Consider the following 23360-nt stretch of genomic DNA (forward strand, 5'->3'; position numbering starts at 1 on the left):
TCGCGCCGCCGCCCCTGGCCGGCCGGGGCACCGCAGCGAGGCCCACCCCGCGCGCCCCCGGGCGCGGCGGCGGCGGCGGCGGCGGCGGCCCCGCGGCCTGTGCGTGCGCAGCGCCCCCCGCGGCCGCGCCGAGCGCAGGCGGCGGCGGAGGGAAGGAGGGCGCCGCCCGCCCGCCCGCCCGGCGCGCCCGGCCCCTCCCCAGCCCGCCGCCCGCCCGCCCGCCCCCGGGGCCGCCGGCGGTGTCCGCGCCTCCGCGCCCGCCCCTGATTTCCTCCGCACGGCGGCGGCGGCGGCGGCGGCGGCGCCTCGTGCGCGCGGTTATTTATTTATTTCCGGGCCCCGGAGCGCTTATAATGGAGCCGCTGTCAGCAGAACCTACTGCTGCCGCCGCCGCCGCCGCTGTCCCTCCTCTTTTTTTTCCCGGCAGATCTTTGTTGTGTGGGAGGGCAGCAGGGATGGACTTGAGCTTGCGGATCTGCTGCTAGAGCCGCCGCGCTTGGAGAGGGCGTCGCGGCCGCGAGAAGGAGCCGCCGCCGCCCCGAGGCCCCGCCGGACCCGGCTGCGGTCCGCCCGCGCCCCCGCTCGGCCCACTCGCCCCGCGCCTCCCGGCAGAGTCCCCTCGCGGCGGCAGATGTGTGTGGGGCCAGCCCACGGCGGGGACTATGGTGAAATTCCCGGCGCTCACGCACTACTGGCCCCTGATCCGGTTCCTGGTGCCCCTGGGCATCACCAACATAGCCATCGACTTCGGGGAGCAGGTAAGCCCCGGCCGCGCCCCCCGCGTCCCCCGCCCGGCCCGGGCAGTTCCGCCCTGAACCCCGCGCCCCGCGCCCCGCGCCCGGCTCTCTCTGCCTTGGCCTTCGACACCCGGGCGCCAGGGGCTGAGAGCAGCGGGGAGTCACCTGCTCCGAGTCCCTTTTTATCCTGGAACATTTGGTTGGGCTTGCAGCTTGTCAAGGATGACTTTTCCAGCGCTCCATTTCCCCCTCCCCCCAATTATTCAGCAGACTTTTCCAGCTCTCTCTGGAAAATGTTAAAAGACCAGAGGGTTTAAAGCTTCACCTATAGAAGGGTTTTTAGTGCACAGCAGGAGTATTATGTAATTTGTTATTATGTAAACCTCAGATCTGTAAGTAAAATGTAGTTGCTAATAGCTCAAGTGCTTGGTTTCTCTTTATCCGGTGTTGGTGGTGATGGTGATGGCGATGATGGGGAGATTTTGTATTAGAATGTGTCCAAGTTGATTTTCCAGGTACTTCTAATTTTCTTTTTTTTTTTTTTTTTTTTCTTTCTGCCCAGGTATGAATTACGGGTGCCCAAATGTGTCCTGATAAGCCAACCGTTGGCCATCTCTAGTTTGGGGTCTCTCTCTCTCTTTTTTTTTCTTTTGGTCCACTAAAGAAGGGGAGCACATTTTTGTTTGTTGCCTTCTCGTCTGTTTCTTTTTCACGTTTTCCCCCATTTCTTTCCATGTGGCGTCATTGCAAATCCCCAGAGCTGCAGACTCTCCAGCAGCGGGGCACTGGTACTCTGCACTTTGCCTGTAGGAACCGTTTTCGCAGTCTCCAGCGGGATGCAGCTGCATTTGAAGGCCAGGGAGGGGCTGGGGGTGGGGGGCAGTGGCCTGCCACCTTGACGGGCAGGTGTGGGAACCAGCCGCGGCGTGTGATGAGCCTCACTCCTGGTACTGTAGTACCTTACTTCTTGGCCTTTAAGTCGAGCGACTTCATAGGATTTTTGTATAGAAAATGCACCTATATAGTTGTGCACTTTTAGTTTTTAAAAACCCACTTTCAGAAGGGGGTTTGTTTGCTCTGTCTGATGAATATCTGCTTGGATTTGTCTCTCTGTACTCAGAACTTTCGATTGATGCAAGTCTGTAAGCTCACTAATGCTTAGCCCACATTGTAAGCTGCTTTTTACTTCAAATTGTCTTGCCAAGAAGTGTTCACAAGGTAGTATAGTCTCTAGAGACCTTTGGTAAGCCAACTAATTTCCTTTGGTGAACTATTATATTTTTTCTGTTGCCACTTTGACACTTTGATCACTAGGGTCCCTGAAGGGCGTCTCTGCTGCTCCGCCTCCTTCCCGCCCACCTTCCCTTCTTTCCTAATTCACTGGTGACTTGAGGTGTTTCCTATAATCCGTGGAAAGGTTCTAGGATCTGAATTTACTACACTGCCCTGCACATTTTAGATGAGTCAAGTGCTGTATGTTCACCTGCCCCTTTTACTATTTTAAGGCTTATTTTCTTCGAGCTACCCCAAAGGTTGTTAGAAAGCCCGTGACTGCTCACCTGATCCCTTACCCCTGAACTGTTGTAGTGTCTGTGCGTGTGTGTGTGCGTGTGTGTGTGTGTGTCGGAGAGAGAGAGCACGTACGCGAGAGCGAGAGAGGGAGAGAAAGAGAGAAAGAAAATTATATGGGATAACTGGTGAAGGTGAGAGTATTCTTTGTCGTAATTAAACGACCTGAAACGTACCATAGTATTGCCTCACATTTGCCTTGATATAATACCAGGCAGACATAACTAAGGATTTGATTTTAGTGTAAGTGAAAGGAACTCCTCAGGTCACAAAAGGGAGGCTAGAGATAAGAAACATTTGGTTTATCCTAGTGGGTCTAATAATGCAAACGCATCCTTGAGACATTGCTAACCTTTTAACATTGCTAATTATCATAGCTGACGTAAGCAAAGTACTAGAAGAATTGTCTCTTTGCACAGAAGTTTATCAACAAGTGTTGTTTGAGGCCCTTATCCCTTAAGTGCCGGTGTGTTTATGAGGTTATAGGCTGCCTGGTGGTAGAGATAGTTTGTCAGTTAGGGGGGAAGGAGTGGGGAAGGAATTGATAGGTTTCCAGAACCTTCTTTTGCCATCTGGTATCAGATAATTGTTTTGCAAAATAGTGCAAGGGTAGAGGGACAGAACTTACATTTCCTTAAACTGAAGGAAAAGAATTACAGTAGGAGTTGAAGAGTGACCTGGTCACATGTGGGTAAGAATAGAAGTGCATTTTCCCCCAACTGCCTTAAAACACAGCAGAGAGGAGGAAAATTAACCTATTTGCAAAAGTAGGTCTACTTTAGACTTCAGAAAATATTCTGCTCTTGACAGGGGTTTTTAATCGTGTTTTAGACAGATGGACATGTGTAGATCTCTGCCATTCTTTCAGAATGGGCAGGTGTATTACACCGTGCCTTGAGTGAACAATCCTGCATATTTCAATAATTTACTCATCTTAAAGTAGAGGGGTAACAAAGGAGGACAGAGGTCAAAGGTCAAAGCAGCCCTTGGGTCCCATGCCCTGGAGATGATCAAGAAATGCAAAATGCAAAATTAAAAAATAAAACATCTCATTAGCTTTTAAGTCTCTGACTTGTCAAGAACAAAAGATAGTAAAAGATGAGGGGTTTTTTTATGGTTATAAACGTCTCAGTTTGCTGTTTCTGTACAAAATGTGGATAGAACTTTTAAAATGGAAATCCAGCTATATACAGGATTCCATTGAAATTTGAATAAACAGCACATATGTGATTGTGTAAAAGAATTACATATTCATAAATTATCTCAGAGCTGTCAGTGCATGTGGGGAGGGGCTAGGAAGAAGCCTGCAATGATTCATCCAGAGCCTCCTGATATATGAACATTCAGTTGTATATAGATTTCCCTATGATTTTATGACTCAGTCGGGAGGAAATCCAAATATTATCTTGTTATTCTAACAAGACTAACAAAACCTATTATCACATTTTAAATTTTGGCAGTGGGAGTAATTTGGGGGGACGAGGGAGGGTTGAGTCCTACATGGGGGAGAAAAGCTATATGGCATAGAATAACCTGCTTTTTAATATTAAACAAAAGCACCATAGGGAACAATGAGAATCAATCCATTATTGCAGAAACTAAAATAATGTTTGTAGAACCCTGTAGGTGCAAGGTACACTTTACACTTTTTTTTTTATTCTTATGTTACTCCCCATACATTACATCATTAGTTTTAGATGAAGTGTTCCATGATTCATTGTTTGTGCATAACACCCAGTGCTCCATGCAGAATGTGCCCTCCTCAATACCCACCACCAGGCTAACCCATCCTCCCACCCCCCTCCCCTCTAGAACCCTCAGTTTGTTTTTCAGAGTCCATCGTCTCTCGGTGCAAGGTACACTTTATGATAATATCTAGAATTATCATTTTATCTCTATTTTTACAGATTGAAGTGAGGAAAGACTGAGAGGTTTAGGCAAGTGAAGTCACTTGTCCAAGATCACACAAGTATTATGGGGCGGAGCCAGGATTCGAGCCCACATCAGCTTGGCCCTTGGCCATTCTGCTCTCCGCCTCCCCCACTCGGGCCCACCCACTGAAATTCACCCAGGAGTTCTTAGAAATTTAGGAATAAGTTTCTGGCTTTTCTGATTCCCAGCCTGGGCTTAAACTTAATCTTGGCTGTCAAATTTTGAATTTTATGAGGTAAGACAATCATAAAAAGGGCTCTCAGGACCAGGGGATTCTGATCAAGAGATTCACAGAAGAAGAACCAAACTATACAGATAATTCATATTGATAAATCAACAGTGTATCTTATTTTGCCTTTGGTTAAAAGGGAGGAAAAAGATAAGCAGCAGATACTTCACAATAAAATTTTTAGAAATTATTTAGTCTTTATCACTAGAGCACTGCAAATTGCTAAAATAGATTTTGAACAATGTATTTCTTTAAAGTATCTGCATATGTCCATGTTGTCACCATGTTCAAAGGACTGTCATTTCTACTTAAAACTAAACTTGGTACAAAGTCCCTGAATTCCTTAAAAGCCAAGTTCACCAAATTATGTAGAATAAATCAGTGAACTTTGCTTTAGGGTACTTAATGGCGCTTAAAGTGTTAAATACTACTCCATTATGAAGGCTTCAAAGGAGTAAAGAAGGTTGAAATTGTTCTCTAAACTTAGGAAGAAATGTGTTCTGCCCAGTGTCAGGTAATTCACTCTCTCACCCCAAAATGATAACTGTGGGTATTTCCGATTGCCCTGAATGATTCACAGAATCTGGTTGGGTCCAGTACAATAATTCAAAGACCCAAAGTTTTTAATGTGTGAATGAAGAGCTTTGTATATGGATTGTGACAATTGGTAGAATAAGATGGGTAATAGGAATGTTAAGCCGTTTCTAACTTAGGGATCCTAGTGTTAGGCTTTCACAATACAAGGGTCTCAAATTACTAATATCACAAAATGGAAAAAAAGAAAGGCCCAGGAAAAATAGTTTAATAAATGTCCTTTTTGTCTACTAAGTAAAGAAATACATCCCCCCTCCCACCCCAGACCAGGAGGTACAAGAATGAAAAAGGGTGAGTGTCTGACATTGGCCACTGATAGAAGAGACTCCCCAGGCCGAGCTTGCCTTAAGTGATAATAAAACTGCCCATTGTATGTTCCACTTTGCAGAGTACCTAGAGACAGAAATGGCAACCTCAAGCCAAGTTTCCAAGCAACCGTGGGGGGAGGGGGGGAGTTCCCTTCAATTTATTCAATATTAATGGAATAGACTTCAAAATGCCATTCATTGTTTTCTAATTATAAAAATAATATATGCTGGGCGCCTGGGTGGCTCAGTTGGTTGGGCGACTGCCTTCGGCTCAGGTCATGATCCTGGAGTCCCTGGATTGAGTCCCGCATCGGGCTCCCTGCTCGGCGGGGAGCCTGCTTCTGCCTCTGACCCTCCCCCCTCTCATGTGCTCTCTCTCTCTCATTCTCTCTGTCTCAAATAAATAAAAATTAAAAAAAATAAAATAAAATAATATATGCTAACTGTCAAAAGTTTGGTTAAGTATTTAAAAATGGAGGGAAAAAGTAAAAATACCTCTGATTCCACCCTGAAGAAAAAAACTTTAACATTTTGAATATCTCCTGCCAAATTTTTTCCATCATAATTGAGATATGTATATGTTTCACAGAACACAGAGGCATTTTTCCCATATCACTTGCAAGTATTTAAGTATGATTTTCAATAGCAGCATAATATTTGATTATACAAGCATGCTATAATTCCCTTTGCTGTATATTTGCTTTTTTGTTGTTGTTGTTCTTTTATTACTTATCGAGTACCTACTTTTTTTGCAATGGTATTTATTTATTTTTTATTACTTTTTATTATAGAAGAATAGTTGGCATACAATGTTATAGTAGTTTCAGATGTACAGCATAGTGATCAGACAATTCTATACCTTACACAGTGCTCACTGTGATAAATATGGTCACCATTTGTTACTGTACAAGGTTATTACAATATTATTGACTATATTCCCTATGCTGTGCTTTCCATCTCCATGACTTATTTATTCTCTAACTGGAAGTCTGAACCTCATAATCCCCTTCAACTATTTCTTCCCCGATTTGTTTAAATGCTGAGGTTTCTTGTTTCCTGCGATATAAAGTTTCAGTGAGCATCTTTGTGTAATAAGCAGATAATGCGTTTTTTCTGACTGCCTTGGGCTTTATGCCTGGGGTAATTTGGTACCTCTTTCAGTTTCTCGTTCATACATAGAAAATGAGGTCACTCTTCTCTGGCAGTCCATATTGAGTCAAGGACACCGTGACCTCTTTAGTCTAACTGATACTCTGTTCTCCATGGTGTTTCCCAGTTCTCTTTAGATGTATATCTATGTTTAAAGTACCTCTCTTTCGATGCACTTAGGTAAGTAGATTACTTCTAGAGCCACGGAGGTATAATCCTGCAGCGGATTTCTCCACTTATTTATTTCTTGACTGGTTTGATGACTAGCCTAACTACTGCTTTGTCAGAATACTTCTTCCCAAGCATATCCTTCAAAAGATAATTGAAGTCTTCATATATCAAGACAATATCTAAGTCTCTTTCTAGGAATCCATCACATTCTTTGAAAGCAGTGAGTCCTGAGTCATATGGTTCATGGTACCATCTCACTTTTTAGCTGTGACAAACCCAGTGTATATGAGTGCTCAGTAATGTGGTTTCCATGTCTCCTTACTCTCCCTTGTCTGACTCGGGGCAGGTTATGTTAGGATGGGAGGATGAGAGACGCCACATGGAAAATCATTCTTCTTTAATGTCCTATGTGAGTTGGAATAAATAAACCCTGTGAAACTCATACTAGAGTGACTTGGCTGATGCCTGCATTTTAAAAAGTCTGGTATTTTTTCTCACCTGAGACTCTATGAGTTGCTGTGGAGACACAATAGAAATAAGGAAAACCCTGTTTTTCTGCAGCAATATCTGGATATGAGCTGCCTACATGAGTGCATTTTTTTTTTTTTGATAACAGAAGCTTATCCCTTAAAATTCAAATCGTTGGTTTTCTTTTTCTTTCTTTAGTACGAGAATTATCATTGCTGAAAATACGTATCGCACATCTGTCCACCTTATTAAATAAATGCAGTATGCAAAACACCATGTAACATTTTTTGGTGTCTTGTAAATACCTGTTGTGCTGGGCAGTCAGGGATATCTGCTGACGGGTGGTAGTCAAAATACTTAAAGAGTTTGGCACTGACCAAGACAATAAAAGTAATAAAATAATAATAAAAATAGCTAACACACGATGAGTACTTTTTAATTTCTTGCTTCGGATCTGCCCCAGGCCTAAGAAACTAACATTTACAAGAATTCCATGAAACATGAAGATTAAATCATTTTGGAGGCCTCCTTTGGGAAAAAGCATATACACTTCGTGACACTTGCTTTCCTAACCTGTGCTGATTTTGTTTCTGTTCTGGAGACATTCTAGAGTCAGTGTCAAGCAAGTGACCGTTGAACGAGGGAAGCATTGCCGTCTTTGACATGGTCCGGCCCTCAACTTACTTAGATCCTGGTTAAGAAAACATACGTGAAACACTTCTGCAATCGGGGGGGCACCGATATATAAATGTGTATAATTGCACAGTGCAGTTAATGATCACACACGCAAGGTGCTCAGCAAATGCAGGAGAACAGTAAGGCTGTGCCCACTATTCCGAGGTAGCTGTCTTTTGGCTGGGGTCACCCCCTTGCCTCCTCTTCTCTAAAAGCCCTTGTCACCGAAGTGGGAAGCACCCCATCTGCAAGGGTGAATATAGAGTCACAGTAGAGGTAAATTAGCAGACTTCATAGTAAGCCATACAGACTCGGGGTTTCTTGTTGTTTGTTGTGTATCTGTTTTTTCCATGGTTTGGGGATCATTCAGCTGCTGTTCCAACCAAATACCACTCACGGTGCTAAGGGCAAATGAGCTTAAAATGACAAAGAGGACAGTTGTCTCGGTCAACTAACTGACCTGTGCATCACAACTTTCTGTTGCTTCTGTGTGATTGCTCCTTTATAACAAACATGTTCTCGAAGTCCATCCTGGGAAGGGTGAAAACTTGGTTATATGTCAGGGCCAAGGGGGTAATTTTCTCCCCCGGATAAGGAGTTATCAGAAACCATCTGCACATCTGGTTCAGGAAATACCCTGGGGTTTCTAGTCGGGGGAGTACATTTTGGTGTAAGTTAGCTCACAGGTCCTTGCTGGGTTTTGCATTTTTTATGGTATTTTGATAGCATCAGATGGGCCAGGCACTGGTAGAGGATTGCCTTTCTGTAAAGATGGGTTTGGTGCTACAAATGCGCAGTCGCCTCCTGACATCGGTAGACCTCACTGTCCCCAGCCTCAGGGTGGAGGAGGGGCTGTGCGTGGCTCCTCATCCTAGAGCGGAGGGGGCGAGAGGCACCTGTGCCCACCTCCAGGCACACGCTCACCAGCACACTTCCTGTGCCTCATCGGGACGGAGACCACGGCTGGCAGGGGGGCCCTCTGACTCAAGGCTGGGAGAAAATTGAGAGCAAAAGTGGGAATCCTTGATAAGCAGTTGCAGAGGTGACTGGAAAGGAGAGGCTGAGGCCCCTCGGGACATTTAGCTGGAATGAAATGGCTGAAAAGCAGAATGTCTGCTGGCAGGTTAATGAGACTCTACCTAGGGAGCCAGGTGAGCTGAGGATGGGAAGGGGCCACCGTTGGCCTAGTGGCTGGGATTTCCGAGGATGTGAGAAGTAAAGGTCGCTTATTTTGTGAGAGACCCAAAGAGGACTGGTTTGGGTCCAGAAGCTTCGAGGATCAGTAGTCCTAATGCCAGCATTTATGGCTGTGAGAGCCGGTCACTCCAGGTTACTGTCTTAACTAAGTGATCATGAGTCCATGTCGAGAAGCTTTTCAGAATCCCTGCTGTTTCTTAAAAATATAACATTAAGTCTGGGAAAGTATCTGAGCCTCTGGCTGTCCTTTTTACGATTTGCCATGTGGCTTCGGTGGGCCTGTTCTGTTTTCAGAGCTGCCTTTAAGACGATAAGAAGTTTGTATCCTCTTGAATGCTGCTCCATAAACAACCCGGAGATCTGTTGGCCACTGGGCCGTGCATTTTAATAGAGGGGAATAGTAGTGCAGAGAATCTAGAACAGCAGATTACCAAAAAAAAAAAAAAAAAAAAAAAAAGTTGCCTCACATCTGAGTGCTTTAAATGGCCTGGCAGGAAATTTGCTGTGGCTGGGACACGGAGGCCTCCCACCATATGTGGCCTGAATTTGACATTTTATAAAGACAGACTGGGCAGAGGACAGTAACAAATAACCATGCTTAATGAGAAAGAGGTAACATTTGCCTCCTCCTGAGTCTAGCCAAGCCCAGTGGAGAAGCAACCAGAAAGGCATCTTGCAGCCAGCTGGATCCGAAATAAGGGAGTCAAAGTGTGTCTTCTCAGCCCCAGATTTCACACTCGAATGTGGTTCCCCAGTGCACTCTTGGAGACCTTGTTTTTCTTGAAAATGGGTCATGGTGCCTGTCCCCTCCCTTTTTAGCTGCAGCATTGCATCATCTGGACCTGACAGATAGTCAAGATGTATCTCCTTTCTACTCCCACACAAAGGCACATACCTTTGGGTGTTACACCACCTGGGCCACACACCGATGGGGCTGTTGACCAAATCTGGGCAGGTTCCCTAGCACGAGTAGTTAGTCCACCGTGTGTTTACCAGACATCCCGAGACGTGGTTCAGCAGTGAGGAGGAAGGAGCTGGGACTCACAGGGGCAGTGGAGACCCACTGAAGGGCCCAAGGCAGACAGAGGCAGCAGAGGATCAGCACTGAGCTGCAGAACCACCTCTGTTTTTCTAGAATTCTTATTTACTCAAGTTTCTGCTAGGCTTAATGTGACTTCTTTCAGAAAGGGTTCTGGCAAGCCTATTTTTCATTTCTTTTTAAAAATCGAGGTATAATTTACGGTGAAATGCACAGGTCTTAAGTATACTGGTCCATGAGTTTTGACAAGTGACCCTCGAAGCTTCTGGAACCAAATGTTCCAAGGTATGGAACATTTCCCTCGGCCCAGAAGATTCCCTGGTCCCCCAGGGGCAACCACTATCCTGATTGCTGTGGCAAGCTTTTTTAAGTACTCATGCAAAATGACACATGTGCATTTGGTCCCAGATAACTGAGTTTGGGGCCACTAATTGTTACTACAGCGTGTAGCGCTCGGTATTCTTTCTTCTTGCAAACTTTGGCTTGATATTGTAGATTTTTGTAGGTTCTAGCTGGGTGGAGAATTTGGCTTTCTGTATAAAATAACTTTTTTCCTTGGACTGTCTGGTGGTTTTAATTCTTCTGATGGTATGCATCCTTCAATTATAAGAACTGCTGATTGTTTTGAAGTTCAGACATGATAAACATTCGAGTCTGATTTAAAAGAGAACGGGGTGCCTGGGTGGCTCAGTCGTTAAGCGTCTGCCTTCGGCTCAGGTCATGATCCTGGGGTCCTGGGATCGAGCCCCGCATCGGGCTCCCAGCTCAGCGCGAAGCCTGCTTCTCCCTCTCCCACTCCCCCTGCTTGTATTCCCTCTCTCGCTGTGTCTCTCTCTGTCAAATAAATAAAATCTAAAAAAAAAAACAAAACAAAGATAACAGAACAAAATGTGGTAGACACATACAATGGATTCTTCCTCAGCCTTAGCAAGGGATGGGATCGTGATGTATACCCCCACATAGGTGAACCCTGAAGACATGCTAAGTGAATGAAGCCAGACAGAAAAGGACGATTAGGGTATAATCCCACTTTAGATGAGGTGCCTAGAATGTCAAACTCCTAGGCAGAAAGTGGTATAGTGGTTGCCAGGCTTTAGGGGGAGGGAGCAAGGGGCAGTTAGCATTTAATGGGTTCAGTTTCAGTTTGGGATGACAATGTTCTGGAGATGGCCCGTGATGATGGTTGCACAGTAATGTGAATGTACTTAATGCCACTGGGCTGTATACTTAAAAATGGCAAAAATGGTATTTTTTATGTTAGATATATTTTATCAAAATAAAAAAAAAATTTTTTTTTAAAGATTTTATTTATTTATTTGAGAGAGAGAGAATGAGAGACAGAGCATGAGAAGGAGGAAGGTCAGAGGGAGAAGCAGACTCCCTGCTGAGCAGGGAGCCCGATGCGGGACTCGATCCCGGGACTCCAGGATCATGACCTGAGCCGAAGGCAGTTGCTCAACCAACTGAGCCACCCAGGCGCCCTAAAAAAAATTTTTAATTAACATCAAAAGCTGCTGGAAAAGCCTGTGGCTTTTGAAGAGGATTGGTCTTCTCAAAAAAATAACATGTATTAATTTTATTCTAGTTATATTCATTTTCACTGTAAAGGGGAGGGAAATCAATAAATTTTTGAAGAAACAAGAATCCTGTGCAAACCCAGCCCCCAGAGGTAGCGGCTGTAGGTTATTTTACCACGTGTTCTTCCCGCCTCCTTTTTTTTTTTTGGCATGTATTTTACAAACAAAATTGTAACCTCTTTCCATTTGCTATCATAAGCAGTTTCCCTTTAAGTATTTATCTAACACGTGATGATTAATAGCTTCTGCATGTTCTCTCACATAGATATGCCATAATTTATTCCCTTGCAGTCAGATGTTCAAGTTGGTTCTGTTTCGTTCTATCATGAATAATGGTTGGCAACTTTTTTTGGTACAGAAATCTTTGCACATATCTGATTATTTCCCTGGATTCATACTGGAAATACTCGCGTACGTGTGCCCGCTTTCCAGGCTTCTGCAGAAAGTTCCAGTTTGCCCCTGCAGGTTCCACACATGAATGTGCGTGTCTCTGGCCCCTGGCAGGCAGACCCTGCCTAGATGCTGTTTCACAGCCCAGTGGCTCCCGCCACCAGGAATCTCCACGGGAGTTCTCTCAAAGCCACATGGTGCCCAGCTCCTTCAAATGATTTCTTTTATTAAAAGCATTTTGTTTAATGCTGAGAGATCAGTTCAGTTTTCCATACTGCAACAACACTTTTAAACTGTTGCAAGACTCTCATTCTTTTCAGTGGGCAGGTTTTGGACCAAATCCCTACTCTGCAGGAGGTTAGACAGAAGCACAGGGAGGCAAAGGATTGTGTTGGCTTTACTTGCATACCGTTGGGAAAATACCTGTCCGGGCAGCTTTCAAAGCAGAGAGAAGTGCTTTTTTTTTTTTTTTTTTTTAAGATTTATTTATTTGAGAGAGAGAGAATGCATGGGGGTGGAGAGGAGGGACAGAGGGAGAGAGAGAATCTCAAGCAGACTCCCCTCTGAGCAGAGAGCCCGAAACAGGACTTGATCCCACACCGCTGAGATCATGACCTGAGCCAAAATCAAGAGTCAGACGCTTCACAGACTGAGCCACCCAGGCGCCCCAAGAAGTGCTTTTTTGATGAGTTCAGTGATGCTCAAGAAGTGTGCTTCCTAAAACTTCCCAGGTGAACACCTGGGAGAGGAGAAAAAGTTACCTTTCTAGATGCCAGGCCCTGCCCTCAGGCACCTGGCGTGCACCGTGGGGTGTCACCTTCCCACTTCAGAGATGAAGGGATTGAATGAATAGCTGTGCCCTGTGTCATTCAGCCCCTCGGGGAAGCAGCCAGGCTCCTGGGACTGATGGCTCCTGCTTAGTCTCAGAGGAGAATATTTGTGTTGACCGAGTTCTAGGGAAATGCAGAGCTAGTGATATTTATGGGAACTGGAAGAGAAAGTGTTCTCTCTTTCCTACCACCCTGACTATGGCTTCTCCTATTTAACCTGGTCTCCTGGCTATTTCAAGTCTACCTTGGAGAGCAGAGAGGGGAAATGGTTCACGCTCATTCGGAGGCGCACTGAGTTCCTGTGGCTTCTTGTTTCTTCCGCATACGTCTGCCCAGCAGTTCCTGGTAGTGCCACAGCCGACCACAGCAAGGTCGAGAGAAAGGACACCCACTCCTGACAGGATCCCTGGATTCTCCCCCCGTCCCTGTACCCACCGGCTCTATGACCTGGAGCAAAAACCTTGACCTCTGTGGGCTTCAGCCTTCCCAACTGTCAAACAGGGAGAAAGGGTTTGCACACCTTCGTTTGGAGTGTAGGCCAAACAGAGTCTGGACACAAAAGTGCTTTGAAAAGTATGAAGCGCTACATGTGTCAGGGGGAGTATTGCTAAGACTTTGAGCCGGGCATGCTGGTGCTATAGCTGTTTATTTTTACAGTCTTGACTAGCTGACTTTTCCTGATCCTGATTCGGTGACTTGCAGTAGGGGATTTCTTAACCCAGAGCCAGCTGGGTCAGGACAGACAGAAGCATGCTGAAGGCTGATGCCGGAAACACTTGGACTTCACAGCATGTGTGCCAGCAATACTGTTGTTGCTTTTTTTTTTTTTTTTTCCCACTTTGAGGCAAAGACACTTAATGCTGGATTTTCTCAGTAGTTTTTTATTTATTTATTTATTTTAGTTGAATTACTGGGATTTAGATAACATGTGCTTTTTGAAATGATAGGTTACATTTACTTTGAATTACAGGCTGCTGTTTGTCCCAGGGTTGGAGGAGGATGGCTACCTATCCCGTTGACCCCCTTCTCTAATTCAGACTTCCAAGTGGGACCAGGCCTTTCTCAGTTTTGTTGACAGTGATGGCAGTGACCCACCAAGGTGTTGACTAAGCTCAAGTACGGTGGGTGCTTCGTGAGCCGGCAGTTGTAACCGGTTTCTCCAGGTGCTTACTATACTGTTTCAGAGTGTTTTCCCTATTAAATAATGGGGAATGTGGAACACAGAGGGCAAGAGTGTGCATGAATGTGTTCATTCAACAAATGTTTCTTGGACACCTACTATGTCCCAGCACAGTGCTAGTCACAGAGGACAGAATAAGAAAAAGGATGGACACAATCCTTGGCTGTGCAGTGATTATCCCATAGGATAAGCAGACAGGCAGGCACTTTCTACAGAATGTGCCCTCCTCTGGGATGATCTCCTCTGCGATCTTGTAAGAGGAACCTTTACCTTTAAGGGTCAGGGAAGCTTTCTGATTGAGCTGCGACCTAAAGAGGGTAGTGTGTCCCTATTCTGAAAAGCAAGGGAATTCCAGGTGAGGAATGACACAGGCTTCCTATGACTTGAACAGGGAACCAGACCAGGAGGGTGCAGGGGCAGGACCACAGGGAGAGCAGAGCCCAGACCGGCAATGTTCCAGTTTGGCCTTGATCCTGAGAGCAGTGGGAAACTTTGAAGGGTTCCTAGGAGGGGTGTGGTGTGCTTGGATTTGCATATCTGAAAGATAATTTTGGTTTCAGCAGGGCTAATGAATTAGAGGGAGGTGAGACCTGGGCAAGGAAGCCATCAGAGAGGTGGCCTAGAATAGGGCTGGGGCGGGGAGGGAGAACCTAAAGGAAACACCTTCTAGAATCCCATGGGCTTGGCCATGGACGAGATGGGGTGGGAGAGGGCCGCCGGATGATGATGCCACCAAACATTACAAGAGCTGGTTTGGAGTGAAGAGAACAAGTTCCGTCGCAATCATGTTCATTTGTTAATAAGTTTAGTGAAATGTTTGAAATCGCTTGCCTGAGAGAGAATACAAAATATGGGTAATGGTGGGAGCTACAAAAATATCTTTTCTCTGTCTAGCCTTCTGTCTGTCTGCCTCTGTGTGTCTCTGTCTCCCCGTTCCTCCCTTTCCTTCCCTTTTTTCTTCCCTCCTTCTCCTTCCCTTCGCGGGACAGCTTGGTTACATCCTTTATAAGTGAGAGCTGTTGGCATTTTTACCTCAATGCAAATGCTATGAATATTCATTTTTCCTTCAACATGTAAAAAAATGCTTTATTATAATACAGTCTGTTCTCAGCCACTTGCCTTAATGAAATAGTGAGGGGGAAAATTCAACATTTCTGAATGTTTGGCATTGGAATCCATGAGGACTTTGGGGGAAGGAGATTTGTCTGCATCATCATGGTGCTGTGCTAAGGATAAGATTACATTTGCACCAGGTGCCTGGTGACAGGAGAGAGATGCCATCTGGAATTAAATTTGATGAGGCTCCCTAGTTTGCTCTTTCTGTATATTAAATGTCTGCTGGGTAAACAGTAGGGAGTGGACTAACCTTAGAGGGGTTCCTGTTATGCCTTTATGTTTGTTTATCTGTGTTTTAGTATTGTCTAGAGCTTACAGTCTGTTCATAATTCACAAAATGCAGTTAGAATACATTTTGCTATAGAAATATTATGAATTGTGCCTGGGTTTCCAGGCCATTCCACCAAAGTAATTTAACCCTTAATGTTACTAAAATATTATATTATCTGCAGCGAGGACTAGTAGAAAACCATGCTGTTAGAATAGTAGGAATTGCGGAAAGCAGTAATGTTGAAAAACGTCATTTGTCTTAATTAACTTTAAGAACAGTTGGTTTGATAACAATGTAAGAAAGGTCATGGCTGGGAGAGGGGGAGGTGGGTGCCCCCCACCATGGATGTCAAGTTAACTTAAAATCAAAGCATGGGAGATACAGTCAGTACTATTTAATTAAATGTCTCGTGGCAGATGGTAACTAGCCTTGTGGTGATCAGTTCACAGTGTATACCAACGTCGAATCACTGCGTTTCACATGAAACCAATAAAATATTGTACATCAATTACACACCAGTCACTAAAGAAAATAAAAGCATCTTCTGGTTGCACGTGACTCATCAACTGTGATTACAGTAGCTTGCTGTGTTTTCTAGTGAGTAAAATTTTGTAACACCTACCTGTACCTATGGATTTAGGCTTACCTGTGCTTGCATTCCTTTGACATCTTCTCGAAAAATAATGCAAAAGCAGCATTTCCTAGGAAGAGACCCACAAGCCACTAGGAAGCTCAGAATGTAGATGAGAATTTGGGGAAGTGAAGATATTTTCTGGAATTGGACCATATCCATATTGTAAAATGAGTATCTCTAATTACATATTATATCCAGACTTTTTTTTCTTTTTGAGAATCAGCCATGTCATCTCCAATGTGAGACAAATCGAATGCCTTAGATTACATGGAGAGACAAATACTTAACCCATTTTTTTTTTCTTTTTAATTCAGCCGAAGTAAATAACCTTATTTCAGGAGGCAACAAAATGGACATCGCCCTTCCTTTGCCTGGTGTACACTTCATTTTTGCAGAGGACTTCACAGCTTATAAAATATATTCTCATTAAATGTGATAGTTGATCCACAACCCAGAGGCACGTAGGGTAACCCTGCCTGGAAGGAGAAGGGAGGCCACTGCCAGTGGACGTCTGTAGAGGCCCTGCTTGGCCATAGAGCCCACTGGCCCCGGCCGCCCTCGTTCCCCTCTTGGAGCTGAGCTCCACCTTCCTTCCCAGCCCTGGGTCCTTTGGAGCCCAAGGAGTATGGAGTCCAATGTTGGAGTTACAGAAAACAGACCTGGAGAGCAGAGAAGTGGCAGGGCTCCGAGCTGCTGAGAGCCTGGCGGGTTCCTGCGTGCGCAGCCCTGGGATAACCTCCCCTGCTCGGGGGTCTCTGTGTCCTCAGCCTCCTCCCCCATCCCTGTCTGAGGGCCCGCTCTGTCTAGTGAGCATGGGTGCTGCCTTTCAGCATGAGCTAGAGTCCCGGCACAAGCTTAGCAGAGTTGAGTGTCCCCGGCAGGGTCCACCCCAGTCCCCCTGGGTTCTGGCTTGCATACATGGCTCTGTTCTTCCCTCAACATTCCTATCATAGGGCTCCGCCTTGCCAAAATGACCTGCCCGCTTTCACCCCAGCCTCGCTGCCCGCCTCTGAACTGCCCCATGTGCCCTGCAGCCCTGCCTCCTTGTCTATGCTGCCGAGTATTACTTTCTTAAAATCTAATCATCGGGTTAAAAAAAACACTCAATGTGGGCTCCCTGGGCTTTCATTGGCTGTACCTTCTGGCAGACATCGGAGCTTCCTCTGCTTTTCAGCACCTTTTCATAAATCAGGTGTCTTTTTTTAAGGATAATTTTTCCCTTTCAAGCATTCATTAATTTCAGATTAGGTTGCCTGGATGGCCGCAGTGATGAGTCTCTTGCCTTTTCATTCATGGCAGCAGTCCGCCCTTCCTGGAGGCCCCGGGGCTCCTGCGTCCCATGCCTCCTGGCATCTCGGTGGTGCCACATCTCTGTCCCCACCTTACCGCGAAGCCCCGAGGCAGGGTTCCCTTTCCCACAGCACTCAGCACAGGGGGAGCTTCAGATGGGCTGGGGTGAAGTAAATGGATGAAGTGAATGACCCCTTGCTTGAAACCGTAAGCCACAGAACACAGGCGATGAGCTCAAGGTCAGCGCCTAGGGCCCACATCTTTTACCAGCTGGAGCGCGTCTGTCCCTCTACACGGAGGGCTGGCAAACTGAGTTGGCTGCACTTGTTCCTGAGCGCGCCGCCTGGCACACAGCTCAGCTCAGGTCCGCGGCGGGACCGGGAGGACGCGTGCGTGTGTGCGACCAGAGTGGCCTCCCTTCCCCACCCGGAGGGGAAAGCCACGCCTCGCAGATGTCGAAGCTGGCCCCACGTCAGGGAGGGAGTGACCAGAGGCATGGACTTGATACTCGGGTTCACCGACTGGTCTTCACGTAGATGCCAATGAGGCCGACTACCTTGAGAAACAGTTATGCTTGTGTTTGGGATAAGAAGCATTTTCTGGTGAAAGAAAACATGCCAAAACATGCCCTTTTGTGTGAGGTTTTTTCGCCTGAGGGAAGAAGTCAGGGTAATTTGAGTACTACGGGGTGCTGCCTAGTGAGGCGGTCTTAACCCAGCAGGTGGGGAAGGGTGCTCGGGAGTCCCCACCCCGCGGGCCACTCCTGGTTAATGGCCCTCACCTTCAGCCCCGGAAGTCCCCCAAGACAAGCTTCCCTGTAGGGGTACACATCCAGATGACCATCAAAGCAGTCTCTTAAAGGATGCCAGTCTTGTCTGATTGGCAAGTATGCATCTCCATCTGGGGCAGAGGAGTCACCCTGCACAACTAGTTAGGGTGAGCCTGGACAGACCCCGATGTGCAGAGCAACCGTGGCCAGAAGCACTTACCACGTTAGCTGTTGCCTCCTAGTAAAGAGCATTATGCACGCTGGACTTTTTGTGGTGAGAGTGGGCTGCAGCCAAACCAACAAGCTTTTAATGCTCCATATTCTATGTCACAGCAGGGACAATATTATATTACATGTCACAGCATGGGACCCTAGCAGAAAGTAACACTGAAGTAATATTAATCTGATAGCAAACAATATTGCTATTAAGCCCATCTTCCCTCCCTCCATCGAATATATCACCTGATAACCTGTAATAATTTCCTGTGCAAATGGTTTTATTTATTTCAATAAATAGTTTTATAAACTATCTATGTATCATCAACATTGTAGGAGGGGAAAGTCCTTTGCTTTAGGGATTCTGAATGGGTTACATCACTTCCCGTGACACAAAACGAGAGAATATGGTTAAAAATAGAACTAGAGTTCTTTCCCTATCCAAAATCCAAATGAGAAGGTGGAAAAGAAAATGTACTTGGGACGTACCCGCCACACCAAGTTTACAAAGAAGAAATCCGATCTCTAGTATATGCCAGTTCCTTAGCAACTCAGCTTGACAGGTAAGTCCAGAGGGGGAAGCGTAGAAATGAGAGTCGTGTGTTTTTAAAACACAGCACTGTATTGTAAATTAAAACCCTGTCCTCCTCAACCCAGAGCTGTGATGTGTACTTGTTTGTAGTTATTTCTCTTTTGAGCTTATTAAATCATTGATTACATAACCGTGGCAACATTTTGATAGTTTTGTGTTATTTGAGGTTTCCCTTAACATAGTATAAAATATTTATAGGTTGTTTGAAATAAGCCAGTTTTTCTCTCTCTTTTTTTTTTAATTGGATGGCATTCAGTTTTAAAGAGAAAGAAAGGAAGAAAATCTTAGAAGGTAGAGCATGAATTTGCCATAAGCTAGTAGTGGGGACTATGAAATTAGAGCTCGCGACCAGACTGGATGGGAATACGGTACAATTAATCTTGTAGGGACTCTAGGCTTGTATAGTCTGCATCTTGTGTGGTTTTCCAAAATGCAGAAATAGCCTTTTTATGCCTGTGCTGTTGTTTTTTTCCAGGGGTGGACAGCTCCTGGGCGTAAAAGCATTTTTCTTCTTTTATCTCCCCTCTGAGGAATTTCTATTTATTTGCTCGCTTTTTGAATTTTTGGTGGGGAGGGGGAGGGGATGAGGGGGAAAGTCAAGGGAGATGAACCCCAACCCCCCCCCACCAACGGATCATTAAAATAATTTATAACTTACCTCTCCTTATAATATCGTTTCCTTCCTACTCCTGCTTTAGCACAATAATAACACTCGAGGTCTTTCTTCTTCACTGAACAGAATGTAAAACTTAGGAAAGGAAATTAAAACCCTTACTGAATTTTCGACTGTCGTTTTCCATGGGGTCTCATCACGAACGGTGGTCACTGGAAGGCATAGGGTCCTCCCATATTGAGTCGGAGAACCTCTCTTTATGTCAAGATTGTCAGGAAGACTGGGTCCGTATCTATAGGCACCAAATAAATAGACTCCCACTGCCGGCCCAGCCGTGCGGGCAGCCTGAGCGGTGGGCCGGCCCCGCGCCGGCAGTGTGCGGTGCGGAGCCAAAGGCCGGCAGAAATGATAGGACCGGCCCTGCACAGAGGTGCTTCCCGGGAGGATAGATGAAGCCCTTGATATACCCTCCTTGATTGCAACCTTTTGGTTCACTGAGCAGCACCCTGTGAACTTGCTGCTTCTCTCTGCCGAAGCATGCCGCCCTCACAGGATTGCAGGGCGCCTTCCTCACCCCCCTTCTGGGCCTCCTCATGCACAGCACTTGCTTACTCAACGGTGGCAGCCGAGGAGATGTGATTTCAAAATCGCCAACTGCCCTTTTCCCCTTTTGTGATCTTTGTGTTCCTTACTGGCCGCAGAAGCGTTTGCTTTGAGGCACCTCCTTTCCCCTCCCAGCGTGGATGGAAGTCATACCAATCATGATTTTGCTGCTCTCGGCTAACGCGGTGCCCTGAGTGGTTTGGTTTCCTGCCCCCCCACCCCCCCACCCCCGCCTCCCCGAGAGCGTGCACTGCCTTGGATGCAGAGCCCTTCATTTTGCAAGACTGGCGTTTGAAATGCACCAGCCTTGTCTGTCTTCAGGCTACAGGACCTCTTCTAAATTGAGGTTTGCTCCTGCTGTTGAGCTGGTGGCCAAGAAGTCTGGCGAAAGCCCTGGGATAGTGCACATGCAGCTAGAACCACCTGAGGCCAGAAGTTAAGGTCAGCGCAGCTTGGCACATGAGACATAATCATGTGTTTAGGAAACCAGTGAGCCTGTTTGCTTATGGTATGAAGAAAGAATGGACTGTAGAGAGAAACGTAACGACATCAGAGTCGTCCCAAGACGGCCAACCGTGGGAATATGAACAAATGAAAAAGGCCTTTATGTTAATACCCAAATTCAGGGCAGCTAAGGCATGAGGCAGAGAGAGACAAAGCCTGCAGCCCAGCTAATAAAGTTGCTCTGCTCTGCAGCCAAGAGACTCGTTCCCTCTTGTGAGGGATGTGAATGTGGACTTGGCTCCAGGACAGAACGGTGCAGATGATGCCAGAACACTCTATTCTTCCCCTTCATCCCTGCTTTGTGGGTTCAGAGGAGTAAAAGAAAAGGATCAGGTTCCTTAAGAGAAGGTCACATTTAGGGGCCCATGGGTGGCTCCGTTGGTTGAGCACCCGACTCTTGATTTCGGCTCAGGTCATGATCTCAGGGTCCTGAGATTGAGCCCCGCAGTGGCTCCGCGGGGGCATGCAGCCTGCTAAAGATTCTCTCTCTCCCTCTCCCTCTGCCCCTCCCCCACCTTAAATAAGTAAGTAAGTAAATAAATAAATAAAATTTTAAAAAAGGAAAGGTCACATGTAGGTGTCCAAAGCGGATGGTGGTTGTACTTACTGGAGCATGTGAAACGCATGCCCACAGTGTTTGCCTGGGCTGTCAGATTGGGAAGTGGGAACTGCATTAACTCGGTGGGTCATCCTCACTGCCCCTCTTTACTTAGTCCTCCTTCAGTGCTGGCCTGTGTCCTCCCCTACCCAATGCAGAGACCAAGAGCCAGGACACGTCGGGGGAGGGACAGAGGGCTCCTGGAGCCCAGCAGCAGGAGAAGCACCCGCCTTCCTCCTGCGCTTCCTCCTGCCTGCTTCTTCCTCGGGCTCAGTCTTCTGCCCAGGGCCTGTCAGTCAGCTCTCACTCCGTGGACTCTTCTGCTGCTATCAGATGGGCTCTTTTTCCCTTGTTTGGTCAGCGCCCCCCGCAACCCATAGTTGCTGGGAGGGGCTTTCATTCATTGAAGTCTAGTGTGTTGTGGAAAACCGAGAGCCACAGTGACTCGTCCGTCGGGGAGTTGAAGAGCCCAGGGGACGGGGTCTCTGCTGAGGCGAAGGCAGTTTTCAGACTCAGGGAGCAGTGTCTACAAAGGTTCTGATGGCTCAGTACTCTGGCCGCAATATAGACGCCCACAGACCCTGAAGCTCTTTGCTGTGCTGCAGGGAATCACAGTGGAACAAAGTGTGCGAATATAGGAGACGGTTGGGTAGAATGGGTGTGTTGTCCTGGGATCTCCATGTATTCTGCCTTGCGTGTCCAGAACATTCTGCTCTGGGCGTTATTGCTGAGAGAGGAAAGGGAAGGAAATCACCATGCAGTGGTAACCTGATTGCTCAGTAGTGGCTCATGAGCCCTGAGTGAACGGAGGAGACACTTGAGTGTTTCTCATCGGAGGTGGCCTAGACAGAAGACCCACACTCCCTGCCCCTGCCACGTGTTGCAAGTCCAGCCCTAGAAACTCAGCTGAGCGTTTTCTCAGGATGCTGCAAACGAACGGCTTTGGTACTCTGCAGGCCTGCACGGTCGGCTCCCTTTAGTCCCCCCACCCTGTCTTACACAGAGTGAGTCCGAGCTGGTTCCTTAGGATGGTTGCACCACAGTGTGGTGTGTGCTTAATGCTGCTGTACACTTCAAAAATCGTTAAAATGCTAAATTGAATGTTACGCATATTTTACCCCAACCTAAAAAATAAAATTTAAAAAAGAAATACCACATAATTTTATGCTTTAATTATTTTCCCTTGGATCCCTTGTTTGTCCAGATGGAAGAGGCCTGCTATTTTCCTTTGTTTTGTTTTGTTGTTGTTTTTTTTTTTTTTACAAAACTTTGTATGTTAGTTCTTCATCCCTCTAAACATTTTGTTTGCCCCACTCTACCTAATGAATATAAAACCAATAGTGACAACTAGTATCCTTAAGCATATTCGTCGTATACATTTTCCCATAAAACTTTTAGGGGAGTTCCCAATACGTGCTAGAGGGTAAAGAAGAAAAACTCAAGATTAAGGTATTAGCCTGCCAAGTTATATAAAACCAAAAAACATGCTAATTTGCAGCAGCTGTGAGTTTTTTCTGGGAGCCTCGCTTGTCTTGCTTTCACTGTCCATTGTCATAGAGGTCCTTGGAGTCACCTTTCAGGATGCACCTTGGCTGTCTTTTCTTTTTCTTAAAGATATTATTTTTAAGTAATCTCTACACCCAATGTGGGGCTCGAACTCACAACCCCAAGATCAAGAGTTGCACCCTCCACCTACCAAGCCAGCCAGGCGCCCCACACCTTGGCTGTCTTCAGGTGTCAGAACACCTTTTTCTGAGGGACAGACTCTGATGAGCCTGTCTGGGCATCATTAGAAAGCTGATGGGAACTTCTTTAACCTGATAAGTCAGAATTTTGAAGGAAGCTTGAAAATGTAGTACTTACTAAATCAAATTATGTGTCTCTTCTAGAAACCATCTTAGGCAGCAAATTCATTGGCATCTGCTTTTACTTGAACATGACCACTAAAGCAACCATTAGAATAACTGTGACACTCGAGTCGGAAATACTGTATCATATACTTGAAGGTTGCTAAGAGGGTAGACCTTAGAAGTTCTCATCACAAGAAAAAGAATTTGTTAACTATGTGTGCTGATGGATGTGAGCCAGGCTTTATTGTGGTGATCATTT

General features: G+C 46.1%; 1 protein-coding gene across 1 annotated transcript in view; it reads left to right on the forward strand.

Annotated features, from left to right (window-relative positions):
* Positions 1-266: 266 nt before the first annotated feature.
* The window catches only part of ANKH (ANKH inorganic pyrophosphate transport regulator), a 130192-nt gene continuing 107098 nt past the window's right edge, over positions 267-23360 (forward strand). Inside the window, exon 1 of the mRNA XM_045863336.3 lies at positions 267-758. Within this exon, the coding sequence (XP_045719292.1) occupies positions 663-758 (96 nt within the window). The 5' untranslated portion in view covers positions 267-662. The remainder of the gene's footprint in view (positions 759-23360) is intronic.

The sequence above is a fragment of the Mirounga angustirostris genome, unplaced genomic scaffold (assembly GCF_029215605.1).
Source record: "Mirounga angustirostris isolate CCGP_5_RB_7025 unplaced genomic scaffold, mMirAng1.0.hap1 SCAF_7, whole genome shotgun sequence".
In the NCBI taxonomy this organism is placed as follows: domain Eukaryota; kingdom Metazoa; phylum Chordata; class Mammalia; order Carnivora; family Phocidae; genus Mirounga; species Mirounga angustirostris.